General features: G+C 32.8%; 1 protein-coding gene across 3 annotated transcripts in view; it reads right to left on the bottom strand.

Annotated features, from left to right (window-relative positions):
• STAG1 (STAG1 cohesin complex component) overlaps nucleotides 1-14,750 on the bottom strand; it is a 469,514-nt gene that overhangs the window by 10,876 nt on the left and 443,888 nt on the right. For all 3 annotated transcript variants that reach the window (XM_060395498.1, XM_012102945.4, XM_060395501.1), the window contains 7 exons: nucleotides 14,197-14,289; nucleotides 12,051-12,225; nucleotides 10,224-10,363; nucleotides 7,416-7,517; nucleotides 4,575-4,723; nucleotides 3,856-3,984; nucleotides 139-344 (listed from right to left, as the gene is read on the bottom strand). In XM_060395498.1, the coding sequence (XP_060251481.1) occupies nucleotides 139-344; nucleotides 3,856-3,984; nucleotides 4,575-4,723; nucleotides 7,416-7,517; nucleotides 10,224-10,363; nucleotides 12,051-12,225; nucleotides 14,197-14,289 (994 nt within the window). The remainder of the gene's footprint in view (nucleotides 1-138; nucleotides 345-3,855; nucleotides 3,985-4,574; nucleotides 4,724-7,415; nucleotides 7,518-10,223; nucleotides 10,364-12,050; nucleotides 12,226-14,196; nucleotides 14,290-14,750) is intronic.

Genomic DNA, 14,750 nt, shown 5'->3' with positions numbered 1-14,750 from the left:
CTATACCTCTCTCAGTGTGTATGAAACACACAAGGAAATAATGTGCATAACGGTATTATCTTGCTTCAACAGAGTATTCACCGCTTTATTTATCTTGACAGGCACATTATTTGCCTCACACCATAAAGGCACACTTACCTTCTACTCGTTTTTTGTGAAGTGGAGGTCGTCCTTTCTTATTCCTTACTGAGGAGGTTTTGCTGCTGCTACTTCCACTGTTCACAGACATTCTGTCATCTTCACCACCAGTGACTAAAGAATTTCTATAGGATATGAGTGGAAGCCATACATCCTCTCTCCTTTCCATCATTTGTTCCGTAAGGAATTTTTCTAGGTATGAGTGACTAGAGACAGAAAAGAAGCAGTCATTTTTATGGAAGCAGTTCATGCATCACTTACTTAATTTTTTTCATAACCTGAAGCTCTCTTCTCTCTGAATAATCCTTAAAGATACACATTAATCTGTTCACAGTGGTTACCTTTAGAAAGACAGGGATTGAGAATTTAAGATTTTGCTTCACATTATCTCTGGAATAAGCAATGTATTACTAAGGGTGTATGTGTGTTTCTTCCTTTATTCCTTTTTTTGTTTCGAAATACCAATGTTAAAAGAAATAATCAGAAGTTTGGCTCAAAAAGGATACTGATTCTCTTTTAAAACGTTCAAACAGGGCAGGATTTCTAAAATGGTGGAGTGTGGAGAGTGGCATACCCTGTCCCCAGCAAAACCACCTTTTTGGTGGTAGATGTTGAGAGTGGGGGATGCTACGGAGTCTATGGGATGGGAACTGTCTGTACCTTCCCCTCACATTTGCTATGAAGCTAAAACTGCTCTAAAAAAGTAAAGTTAAATAAAATAAATACTTTACATCACATGTTTCCCTCTTGGTCTAGAAAACTGTACATGGCCCAAGGCTGCCCTTCTCAGGAGCAATCAGGGAGGAAGCTTCTAAGCTGCTGGTCTCCTGACTGACCATGGGGCAAAGTAAACAATCTGAATTGTGACTGCAGCTTTTAAAAGGCACACACATCTCCAACCATAAAAGGTAAGACTCTAACTTGCTAAGGAGGTTTAAGCACAACCTTTGAGAGGCTAATACAGGTTAAATGATAAAAAACAAAGAACAAAGATCTGAGTAGGGGCAGTAGAGGCTGCATACTCCAAGAGAAACAGACCTCACAGAGTTTGTTGGTGCAGGTCTCTAAACAAATAAACAACCAAGTAACCAATCACCTTAATCTCTAGGGAGATAAAGAATGAACATCATGAGTAGATAAATTGTTATCTCATGATGTATCATATGTGCAATATGTTATTTAAAATGGTCACTTTTCAACAAAAAATTATGAGACATGCAAAGAAATAGGGAAATGTAACCCATATATAGGAAAAAAAAGCAAGCAACAGAAAACTTGGCCCCAAACAGTGCAAAGCAATTATTATACATGTATTCAAAGAACTAAAGAAAACAATGTCTGAAGTATTAAAAGTAAGCCCCATAATAACACAATTTCTCATTAAATAGAGAACATGAATAAGAAGATAGAAATGATAAAGAATCAAATGGAATTTTGGAGTACAACAATGGAAATTAAAAATTCATTAAAGGTGCTCAACAGATTTGAGCTGGCAGAAGTCAATAATCTTGATCATATATCAATAGAGATTATGTAATCTGAAGAGCAGCGAGAAAATAAGTGAAGAAAAATGAACAGTGCCTGAGAGAAATGTGGGATATCATTAAACACACTGACATGTGTAATGGGAGTACCAGGAGAAGAAAGGTGTAGAAGCAAATTTGAAGAAATATGGCTAATAACTTCAGAATTTGATGAAAAACAATCAACACATCCTCAAAGCTCAACAAACTCTAAGCAGTATAAATACAAAGAGACCCACAACGAGATGCATCACAATGAAAATGCTGAATGTCAAAGACTAAAAGATCTAGAAAAGTAGTTAGAGAAAAGTAACTGATTACAAACAAGGGAACGCCAATAAGTTTAAAAGCTGACTTCTCATCAGACACAGTAAAGGCCAGAAAGCAGCAGGATTACATAGTCAATATGCCAGAAGTAAAACACTATCAAACAAGAATCTTGTATCTAAAAAACTATACTTCAAAGGTAAAGAGGAAATAAAAACACTCTCAGATGAACGAAAGTGTATAGAGAATTTGTTGGTGGCTGACTTGCCTTACAAGAAATACTAAACGCAGTTCTTCAGGCTAAAAACAAATCACACCAAAAAGTAATCTGAACTTATATGAAAAAACTATGAGTGTGGAAGAGTAATTACCAGGTAGTCATAAAGAACAATATAATTGCCTACTTATCATTGACTTAAAAAGCAACTGTATAAAACAATATGCACTACTGTGCTGTTGGGCCAATAACACAGAAATGTATATTTAACAATGTACACAAAAAAGTGGGTCACAGCAAAGATGTACTGGAGTAAGGAAATGATATGAGATAGAGATGGTATTTCACATCCACAAGTAAGGAAGAACTGAAAAATATAATTAAGGACTGAAGGAATTAAAATGTTATACTAGAAAATATCTATTTAATATAAAAGAAGGCAATAAAAGGGAAAAATCAAAGACAGACATACAGAAAACAACGTATCAATGGCAGAGATGGTTTTAAAACAAATAACGTGACCTAATAACATAGAACATAACAAATAACCTCATTTTATTGTGCTTTGCTTTAGTGCATTTTTCAGATACCTCAGTTTTTACACATTGAAAGTTTGCAGTAAGCCTGCATTGTCAGATGATGGTTAGTATTTTTAAGCAGTATGTGTTTTTAAAATGAAGGTATGAACATTGTTTATAAGACATAATGCTATCACACACTTGATATACTACAGTAGAGTGTAAATACAACTGTTCTATGCACTCACTGACAAACCGAAAAATTCACGTGACTTTATCACAATATTTATTTTCTTGTGGTGGTGAGGAACTGAACCTGTAATATCTCTGAGGTATGCCTGTATATGCTGTCTACAAGAAACATACTTTAGATTCAAAGGCAACAAAGGTAGGAAGTGAAAGGATGGGGAAAGAAAGCTATACTATGCAAACAGTAACTAAAATAGAGCTGGAGTGGTTACACAGTAGTATCAGACAAAACAGACTTTAAGACAAAAATTTTCTAGGGACAGAGAAGGCAGTAGAGTTGAGAGTCAACCAATCCACCAGGGAGACATAACAATTATATATACAACCTAACAACAGAGTCCCAAAATACACTTGAAGCAAAAACTGAGAACTGAGAACTGAAAGGAGAAACAATTCAATAAAAATAGTTGGAGACTTCAATACCCCACTTGTAGTAATGGACAGAACTAACAGAAAATAGAAGACTATTATGTTATGAAGAAAACTATAAGCCAATTGGACTTTGATTTTATGGAAACAAGTCAAATACAAAAAAAACTGAACTAATATAAAAGGAAAGAGGAAAGTGTTCCACAATGGTTAAGCTAGTGTTCACAGATCTTTGAATAAAAGAATAAGAAATCATTCCCACTTGCAAATTCTAGGGTACTGAAGGTAAGCAAAGAAAAACTATATAAAAGTTTAAAAGAAAATTATAGTCCTTTAAACTATCAGAGTCTAAGTTATCAATGTAATTACATGATTAATTTCCTTCAAAAACTGTAACACTTAGAATTATAATGGGAGTGAAGTCACTCAGTTGTGTCCGACTCTTTGCGACCCCATGGACCGTAGCCTGCCAGGCTCCTCCATCCATGGGATTTTCCAGGCAAGAGTACTGAGTGGGTTGCCATTTCTTTCTCCAAAAATTAAAAAACCACTTGTCTTGCAACGTGCAACTTACACAGTCTTTTTGTCTTGCCGAAGAAGCTTAGATGAAAATTCACTTAGTACTTCTAGGAAAGCCAGATTAGGAGGTGGGTATTCTTGTCCTTTCTGATTTTGGTATTTAAAGGCAAATTCTATGCCATCCCTGAAATAAGAGAAAATATTGTCTTATTTTTCCAAATAGCTAGTATAGTTCTTCAATAGGCTAGAATTAAAAAAAAATAGTTGGGAAGGCAGCAAAATCATCACTGAGGGTAAAAATAAACTCAAATGGTAAAGCAATAATTTGCATGACATAGTTGCATGATAATATTTAATTTTAGTATTTATAGTGGAAAACAACTTATGTTTTGAAGTTATATTTCAAAACTTACATTGTAAAAAATAAAAAATAGCTATGCAGCCACAAAGCTAAATTTCTGTGTAGCTTTCAGAGGTAATAGAATACCCTGGAAAGATACAGAGATTGTCAGAAAATTTGGTTCTTAAGAGTTTTTGTAAGGTACTTAAAAATTTTTTTATCATTCAGTTTTCAATTATGAAATGAGGATGCACAGTGTTTTTAAATGTATGTCTCCCACAACATTTTCTCACTGATAAAAGTGACAAGAATATTTTGTTAAAACTTTCCGTAAAAAGTCTAACATTTGTTACTTTAAAAAATTGGTCAAATAATTTTTTGGTAAGTTTCAATAAGCCAGATTGTGTATAACAGTGTTTATTTAGCTCACTCACTTGTGGAGTGTGGCAACTGCTTCTCGTGTCTTGATCTGGTCCAATCCGAATGTAAGGGCAAAGCGACGTGCCAATTCTTTAATGCCACTGACATGGGCAGATGTCCTATCTAGGTTGGGCCCTTGCTCTTGAACAAGTTCATTAAACAACTGGTAGAAAGAAAAAAAAGAGGAAAAAGTTCATAGCTAAGAAATATTTATTGTTAGAATAGGTAATACAATTTAAAAAATATTTAAAAGCCATACGGTAAGATATGTTATTTCCCTTCTTGTATTAACAGTAGCCACACTTTCCCCTTCTCCAAGTCATCTACTATTATCTACTATTTCTTGAGCTCATTTTCATGCTAGTTGTGTGATTACATGCAAACCAGAATTTATTTTTCTACCAAAAGGAACATATTTTGGGTTGGGGAAAATGTTTACAAAAATATACTATGTATTCTTTTTGTTGTTTTCACAGGAATGGCAATATATAAAACGTAGGGTTCAGAACTTTGTTTTCACTCATTACATTATGTAAAAGAAGATTAAGATATATGAAATGTTTTTTCCCATCCAATGACAAAAGATACCAAAAAAGTTCTAAAACTGAGTGACGGGTTTTATAATTACATACACATTACATGTATTGCATCAAAATAACAGAATAAAAACTCTGGAATACTAAAGAATATAAAAGCCATCGTCATTCTGCCACCAAAGTTAGACACTTACATGTATCTGCCTCCTCTTTTATTATGAGAGAATGAACAGTCCAAGCTCTGATCTAAAGCCACTCCCTGCTTATGTACTGAATCTCACCCCCTTTACCTACTTAGTGGTTTGGTCCTGTGTACTGCTTTTTCCTGAATCATTAACTACTCCCTCTCTGTTAGATGCATGCATCTTAAAAAACAAACAACCCTAACTTCTTGATTCCATCTCCTCTGCCAATTACGGATGCATCTATCACATTCTCTTTATACAACGTTCCTGAGAAATACTGTTTATATTTGTTTTCTTTACTTCCTCACCTCCCAACCTCTCAATTCACTCTAGGCACACCAGTTCATTGAAATAGCTTTTATCTTCTATTAATTATGTTGTCTACCTTTTTATGTTTCTTTAGCAATAGACTGGCTTAAACTACTTACTCTGCCATGACTAGAAACAGCAGTTCTTCCAGAGATTTTCAAATTTATTCATGAGTAATTGTTTATAAATTATTAAACTTTAAAATGTTTTCAGAGATATTTGTACACAATAGCCTTAAACTCTAAAATTTACATTCAAAATAAGTACAAAGAATATATTTCACTGTATAAAATTCAAGGAATATCAAAGTAAAATTCTCTTTTGTCTTTCCCATTATATATCATTCTTCTCTCCAAAGGTAATCAATGTTAGGGTTAAAGTTTGAAAGTTTTTTTAGATCAATTTAGACACATTAATATATTACACATACATAAAGTTTTAATTTTTGTTTATATGGTACTGTACTATATTTTGTTCTGAAACTTGCTGTTTTTCACTTAATATTTTGTCTTACAATTTTTTTAGCTATTTCAGAATAAGTTTATTTTACTAGTCTTATGTTGATGAACATTTAGAGTATTTAGAATCTTGCAATATTACACAGACTGTTGCAATAAAACTGTCTTTCATATACATGGTTTTGTGCGTACCTGAATGTATCTATGCAGATACCTAAGTAGGAAAAAACTGGTTCAAAAGGATGTATATCTTAAACTTTGAAATATACTGCAAAATTATATTCCAAGAAGGTAGGAGAAATTGCTTTCACAAAGGACCTTTTTCTTAGTGTATGTTTAACAATCATTGGTATATCTATCATTTTAATTCTTGCCAGTCTATTTGGCAGTAATAAATATCTCCTTGTTTCAATCTGTATTGTATTAATTATTAATGAAGTTATGTTTTTTCACATGTTTACTGCTTTTAAAGGAAAAGTTGCCTCTTCTGAAAAGTGGCTTTTTTCATTTGCTCACTTTTGTATGGGATTTGTTTACCTTTATTACAGATTTGTAGGATTTGCTATGTATGATTAAAAATATTTTCCCATAATCTGTCATTGGTTTTTCAATTTTGTTCAGAGTGCTGGTTGATGTATAAAGCTGTTTAAGTTTATATATATATTATATAATCAATTTTTACATTATGACTTCTCTCCTGGAGGACTTCTCTACTCCAGTATATAAAAATATCCTTTTATATTCTTTCAAACTTTTAATTTTTAACATATATATATAAAATCCACCTAGTAGTTATTTTGGCTACATGTTTGGTAGGGCTATTTATAGCCATTTCTCCAAATACATAGTCAATGGACCCATCACCTATTAAAAAGGAGCTGATCCTTTCCCCACTGACCTTTATCAAAGGCTAAATATATACATACATACATATATACCTATAGCCACTACCACCCCTCATCTCTACTTTAATACTAGGCATTTATTAGGAATCTTCTTTAGGAAATGCACGTGACATATTTTCTTATTTGGATACTACTGTTGCCCCTTTAATTATTAAATACTTTTAAAATGTATTTTTATATTTGTTCTTTAAAAACGATCACTTTTTAAATATCCAATTTGGCATTTCATTTGGTCTAAGAGTAGATCACCTTAGGATTTCACCCATTTGAAATGTAAACTATAGGACTGTCTTCCTAAAGAAAAGACACAAAACACATCTTTGTACCAGAAAGTATCCATAGTAATGTAGTAATATAATGATCTAATTTAAATGAGGTAAGATAACTAGCATATAATAATAAGCACATGCCAATACTCAATAATATTAATACTACTCATTTCTTTTCCTTCAAATTTCTTACCTGCTGTAAACTGAGAATGAGGGTCTTGGCACACTGAATTTTATCAATTTGCCTAGTTTTACTCAATGTTTCCTTAATAATATCACCATAGTCATTGTAATACTGTAAGGAAAAGAAACACAGTTTTAAAACTGTTGACATTTCATGACATAAAGAACAGGCTGGTGAAAAAAACGGAAAGGAGAGTAAGGACATGTTTAATTTTTAATGTTAAAAACCTAATGAGAGTTAAAAGATATTGTCTAATGCTAAAAAAATACACATTGGACATTTAAAATTATGAAATAAATAATAAAACTAGAAAACTGGGAAATTCAAAGAGGAGAAGTGATATATGTGAGCAAAATTACTCATTCTTTACAACATGGATTCAACAGACACCACTTGTCCAGATCAAGAAACAGAACTCTGATAGAAATATCTTGAAGAACTAAAACCTAAACAGTCAAAATTGCTTACTTCTGGGGAGAGGGCCTAAACAAAGGAAGGGTAGATTACAGTAACAGATTTAACTTTTCATGAAATATTTTTGTGTACCCATTTCCCCTCACAATGTCTGTATTTTACTATTATATATAATATAAAAAATAAAAATGATTTCTTCAACAGTGATTGGGAAAAATTCAACTAATTTTATAATTCAATTTTTTGATACAGGATTTAAAGAGTTTTCCTTGTGAGTAAATACTTTGGAGAAACTCTGAGACTATTAAATCTGGATGTTATTTCCCAACTAAAGCCTAAAACCTATAACCTAGGTAAAGAAATGAGTATATTAGCTTGACAATTGCATTTTATCTTCAAGAAGATGGGTATATACCCATGATGGGAAGCACACACACAAAAAAAAGGGAAAGCAAAAGAAGGGGAAATATCTCAAAAGAATCATCTTTTCAGTGCAATTAAAAATTATCTCAGTGAAGACAAAGAGAAAAAGACGTATGAGAACACTAAAGTAGTTCAACAGGTAGATCAACAAAAATTCCGATTTTTAATAATCACATAGAGAAATGAGACAAAAAGCCAAATAGACAAGGATATATAAAGAATAGTAAACAGTGATTAAAATATTCATAAAAAATTAAAGCCTATAATGAACACAGGTTTGTAAAAACTGCTAAGGATGATAAAAGTTTAGATAAAGCCTATTTCTTGAACCCAAGACAGTACTGCTGAAGGACGACAAGGAAAACCATGGTAAGCTCATATTCATCCAACCAAGCCCTATTTAGATATTACTACTGGAAGCCTGTCCTTTGCTCACTTAAGTGTCTATATATCTGTGCTTGCTTTGTAATTTATACATCTATCACCACAATAATCATGCTGAGGTTTTTACATCTAGTGGAAAGAGTTAAGCTTTAAGTTAAAGAAACCAAATGTCAGTTTTTGCTACTTTAATAGTTGTGTGTGATCTTTGAAAGTTACTCTGCCTCTCTGAGCCTTGATTTCCTTTTCTATAAATGATGATTTCCTAAATCACAGTTAATGCAGTCAACAAAGATAATATAAAAGCCTTAGAGCAGTCTCTTGAATATAAATGGCATAGAACATAGGCAGCTATTCATTATTAGCATGTTATATAATGTTTACATTTCAGTTTCTCTGTAATCTATAACTGCCATACTACAGAAATTATGTCTTATTTAAACCTCTGGCTACCAACATAGTACTCATCACATTGGAGTTGTCTAGCAAAATATTTAGTTACTGTGTCATAACTAGAATGGAGCCCAAACATGGACAAAGACACAAGTGAATGAATGGCATACACAATATTCTGAACATGGGCAAAATAAAATACTGTCTCTGACATAAAAACAAGGCAAAAATACATATACCGATAAGTATGCCTGTTAGGTTTTATCATAAAGATTTTTGAGGACTGCTTTTTTTGAGTGTCAGAAAAAAATGGAGCTTCTGGGAAGAGCAGCCAGGAAGTCAGATACTTTTCAGAATGGTGTAAAACCCTCGATATCTCCTTACCTCCTGAGGAAAAAATCCCACATTCTCACAAAACATATAAGGTCTAACCTCATTTAATATCTTTAAATCTTACCTCTAGCTCCATTCTCATAAGCAATCTATGTTGCTATATCAAATTACTTGCATTTTCCTCAATTTCCTTTATCTCTGTACAAGTAGCCCAATCTGCCTGAAAGTCCTTTAACTAGTTCTTTGCTTGACTAATGAATGCTTCTCATCTCAGACTTAGTTCAAAAGGCACGTCTAACAGTTTTCATTAACCCTCATATTTTTTCAGAGTGCATCTATTTTATATATTTCCAGGGACCCCTATACATATCTCTCTACACTGTAGAAATGCAATTGTCTAATCACTTGATTGTCTCCAGCTTTAGACCACTTTGGAGAAGGAACTGAAAAATCTTTGTTAACTTTAGTGCCTGGCAGGTAGCATGGTAGGCACACATATAAACATTATCAGGAGAGAGAGATGTCATAGGGAAGAGAGAGCGTTTTCTTCCATAAGAAGGGTCCAAGGCCTTAAGAAAACAAAACAGCATTCTTTCTTATAAACGTAAGGAACTCGTACTTCATGGAATTGATATAATGGTATACAGTGATAAAAAACTCATAAAAAAGAGAAATTTTAAATATGTCAGAAAACCGTCAATAATATTTAGGTAAAAGCTGTCAATTTTAGCTTGCTCACTACTCTTTCGTTTTCAGTAACTTCTAAGGCACTTGGTGGAATGAGAAAAACAAGAATATGAAGCTACTATCTTAATCAATCAATCAATCAATCAATGTCCTTGACCCATTAAAAAAAAGACTATGAAACTATACCTTCATGTAGTGTTTAAAGATGTCTGCAGCTGCATGCATGTCAACAATATCATAGATGATAAGTTTGCTGAAGGCAGCAAGTAGATTCCTTCTCTTGTGTAAGGCCTCAATTTTATTAGCTTCATCTTCTTCATCACCCTCTAACCACAGAAAATAAATTAGTTATGAACTTTGGCCCTTTATCCAAGGTAAAACATTGTAGACAATCTGTAGAACAAATAACTAGGCTATAACTTTACAAATAGGTACAATTTAGTTTTAGATAGGATAAAAATTATTAGCTGTACTGATTATTTTAGGGTGCTATACTTAGTTACATATTTATTAAACACTAGGCACTAAGGTTCTAGGAGATTATCATAGCAAAGACTAGTTATATAGGTTTTTTTCTCAGATTTTTGTGATAACAATACTATTGTCCTTTTACCTTTAAAATGCTGCCTTTTTTCTGAATATTCCTTATGTGCTAATCTATTTCTACAGAGAAGAAATTTACAGAAAAATTTAAGACACAGGGAAAAGTTTTCTTTTAGATATATATATATGGGGAGGAATGGAAATTACATGAAGGAGTTAGTTTTCAGTTCTTGTCTTAAACGTGGTTACATTAGAAGCTGAGAAATAAAGTATATTTTGCAAACCATGTTATGTACATACATATTTTTTAAAACAAATCATTATCAAATGCTTTCAAACAAGTAGTATTTATTCCTCAGTTTTTAGATTCTCAGGTTTATCTATTTCTAATCCCCTTCAAAATATTTCCACAAGTCTCCAGATGATAAAAGTTGATACAGTTGTTTCAGGTTCTGTACTGACCCTCTCATGTCTTGGCCTGCTATTTAGAGAGAGTGTTCTTTTTCTCTTCTTTACATGTATATTCATAAAATAACTTATTCTCATCTTCTCTCTTCCCTTTCTATTACCTGGTCCTGTTGTGAAACACCAGTGCTTTTGGAAGTTGGAAATCTTTTTGCTTAGGACAAGCAGCAGGTAAATATTGTCTCCTAAGATTAACATGAACTCAGAGATCCTTTTTTCACAGTCTAGTATTTTCTAAAATGTTCTGTTAAATAAAGAACATTCCAATAGCACCAGGTAGATCTGTGGATTTCATATGCCACAGATCTTACTTAAGAGAGCTTAAATCATCTATTTCACAAATAAGCTATTTTATATAGTATTTATTTATAATTATTTATATTCAGTCTTATTTTGCTAAGTTTTCATCCTGTAGGCTCAGAACAATTTTGACTGGTGAGGTTTCATAATATTCTTTTAGCATTTAGTATCTTAGAGTCATGTTTTGTTAATTTAAGTAATATATGATCACTCCTCAGGAACAGAAAGGAACTCAGATGCTTTTCTTTAGAAAATTGTGAACCTGGATGCAGTTCTATTAGAAAAAAAAATCTATCTTAAACATACATTTCAAACATGTGGGAAATGACAAATGTACACAATGATCCATTATAGTATAGCTTAGGATAGCAGAAGACTGGAAACTAGTCAAATATCAATCAATATGAGATGAATAATATAAATTATGCTATATTTAAATAATAAAATACAGTGTAGCTATTAGAATTAGAATAAGGAACTCTCTGTACTTAGTGATGGGAAAAGATCTCTAAGGTACTATGTTAAAGGACAGACACTTCACTGTGTATATTATTATTCTTGCTTTCTGACTTATATGATTGTATTAACTTTCGTTTAAAAGAGAGAAATTGTAGTATTTTTTAGGACTGAATTGGAAATTTTTTCTTCAATCTGTTGAGGTTGTTAAGACAAGATCAATATTGACAAGATGACAGCTGCAAATACCCATGCTCTGGTTCTCCTCATCTTGGTCAATGAAAACATGATCCATCACAAAACTGAGGAGTTCAGACTGAAGTCCAGTATCTGGATTAAACACCAAAGGCTGAAGGCCCTCCCTGCCACCTGTCATTAATTGGTGGCTAAAAATCATCAAAAGATCACAGAGTAGCATGAAAGCCTGGAATGAAAAGGAAATACATCACTAAAACATTGTACAGTAGTAGCTACAAATGACAATATACTAAATTAAATGCAGTTCAGTAATGGTACCATAATAGAAATGCTAAGTATTCAAACTGCAGCTACTTAATTTTAATTTCCAAACATAATAAAATTACTTTTTCTCATTATATACTAGTCATATTTACGACTCTTCACTTCCCCTAAATATAAACTATTTTTTAATTTGGCTGTATTAACTCAAAACGATTAAGAGATTTTTGACTTGAACTTACAAAAAATGAACTGAATTCAACTCTGGAAACACAAACTGAATTACTATATTAATGACAGAGATTATAAATCAATCGTATACTGCATAAGCAAAAAAATAAGCACAAATCTTAAAATTAAACTGTATAATTCAATCAATTACAATATAGTACATTAAATCTGTAAGCTACCATTTTGGATTCTTCTTTTAATAATCTACTGTAAAACAAAATTTTGAACCATAGGTTAAACTTGGATTCAAGATCATTCACATAAAAAACAGTGATGCAAAGCTTCCCAACAAATGTATTCACATAAAGAACTTTCAATATATTTTCCCATAGAGAATACATTACAGTTATATTGCCAGATTTAACCTATTTAATGGATGGTACAAAATGAACTTGTGTCATCAATTTACTGTTATAGAATAACTGAGGGCTCTCACACCCTAAAACAATCCATTCACCCCTCTCTAAAAATTGACTTCTGTGGAAAACACAATTTTGGTATATATTTGGAGATGGTTGTATACTTGGCTGTTTACCTCCAGCAAGAATCATGGAAATTCATGCTCTAAGTACACTACCATGAAATACATAAATTTAGAAACAAGTCACTTGAAAAGAGGAGAGCATGAAAGGAATCTAGGGAAATGTATAGTTTTAACTGAGGCCATACTTTTGCATGTCACCAAACAGTGATGATGCAGAAACACTGAATTTCTGGCTTCAGTGTCCTGAGTTACATACTTTTAGATTGTACTGGTTAAGTTCAGAAAATTTAGAGAATAAGGTTTAGGAAAGATAATCTCTGTTCCCATTTTAAGTTAGATGCTGATAACTTAATAAAGAAGAGACCTTACAAATACCCTATTTGTCAGATGAGATAGCACAGGGTTAAGTACTATTGTATTCTTTAACTAGATATAGACGCTTTCTAGTTGAACATCAGAATAAAAAACAGCATGGAAAAGATATATCTTTTTTTTTTAATAGAAGCTCTTCCTAACAGAACAGTTTTAGCTTACAAAATCACTTTGTGAAAATGGTATTGCCTTGGGCTTCACTTTAACTGTCTTTGGTCTACAGCCCTTGCCAAGGGTGAGAAATCTGTTGACCCAATGGGATATGCCCATCAGCACCCCAACTTTATATCTTTGTCCAGAGACAGGGATTCAGGAACTTCCTGCCCTCACAGACTGGATTCTACTATGAGGGGCTACACAGGCATCCTTCTGAGACACACGGCATCCCCAGTGTGTACCCCTAGGCCCCAGGATAGTTAAGGAACAACTTGTTTAAGGAAGTGATGCTGACAGTTTGGATATGTGGGTTAAACTGTTCACATGCATATGTGAGAAGTTCTACCTGGTGTGGGAAAGAGCTGAAGGTAAGATGAGAAGAAAGTGGACCCTAAGAAGCTCCCATTCTGGTAAAGAATCCTCAGGTTCTGGTATAGAACTCATAAGAATTAAGAATTCTAAACTTAAACCTGACCTCACTTGCCAAGGTACAAAGATGTATAACAAGTTTGCTAGCTTACTTTATAACTTAAATATTTAGACATCTATACTTTTATGCCAGGTCCAATAAGATAAACTACATGCTAAGAACTGCCATAAAAAATTATATCTTAAAAAAATTTACATCTTCTTATGCTTCTTCAATGCATTTGAATTATTTATATTGAGGGCTCTTAACTGACAGTCTCTTACCTGTTCCTTCACTGGAGTATTAACATTAGATAGGCACTGCTGGCAAACAGCCAGAAAGGACTTCACTGTTTTCCTCAATACCAACAAGTCCTCCTGTAAGACACAAATTTGCAAGCATGAATTATAGTATCCTTGAAAACTGAAGAAATAATAAATGGAAAATAGCCGAACCAGTTTATTGTTAAGGAAATTCACAAAACCAAATTTATCACTGGGAACCAAATCATAATTTCCTAGTTATCCTAATGGAAGGGGCAGCGAAACTGATAATCCCAAATACTCTGTTCAATTTTGCTTTGGAATGCTCAGTATGATTTCCTCCAACATATTTCCTTTATAAATATGGTTTACTTGGGCTGGTATTAAAATTGATAGTCATTCCTATTACAAATACTAGATGTAGTAAAATGAGGAAGTGCAGCAGCATCTGAAAAAAAAAACCAATTAAGCAATAAACATGTACTGAATTTTTCCCATATTCTCAGCATTCGTCAAAATGCCAAGGCAAAAAGATAACTTTAAGATAGTGTCCATGTTCTCAAAGAGTTAATATT

The sequence above is a fragment of the Ovis aries genome, chromosome 1 (genome assembly GCF_016772045.2).
Source record: "Ovis aries strain OAR_USU_Benz2616 breed Rambouillet chromosome 1, ARS-UI_Ramb_v3.0, whole genome shotgun sequence".
Taxonomy (NCBI): domain Eukaryota; kingdom Metazoa; phylum Chordata; class Mammalia; order Artiodactyla; family Bovidae; genus Ovis; species Ovis aries.
Note: the sequence above shows the minus strand (reverse complement) of the source record. Positions and strands in the feature narration are given on the sequence as shown.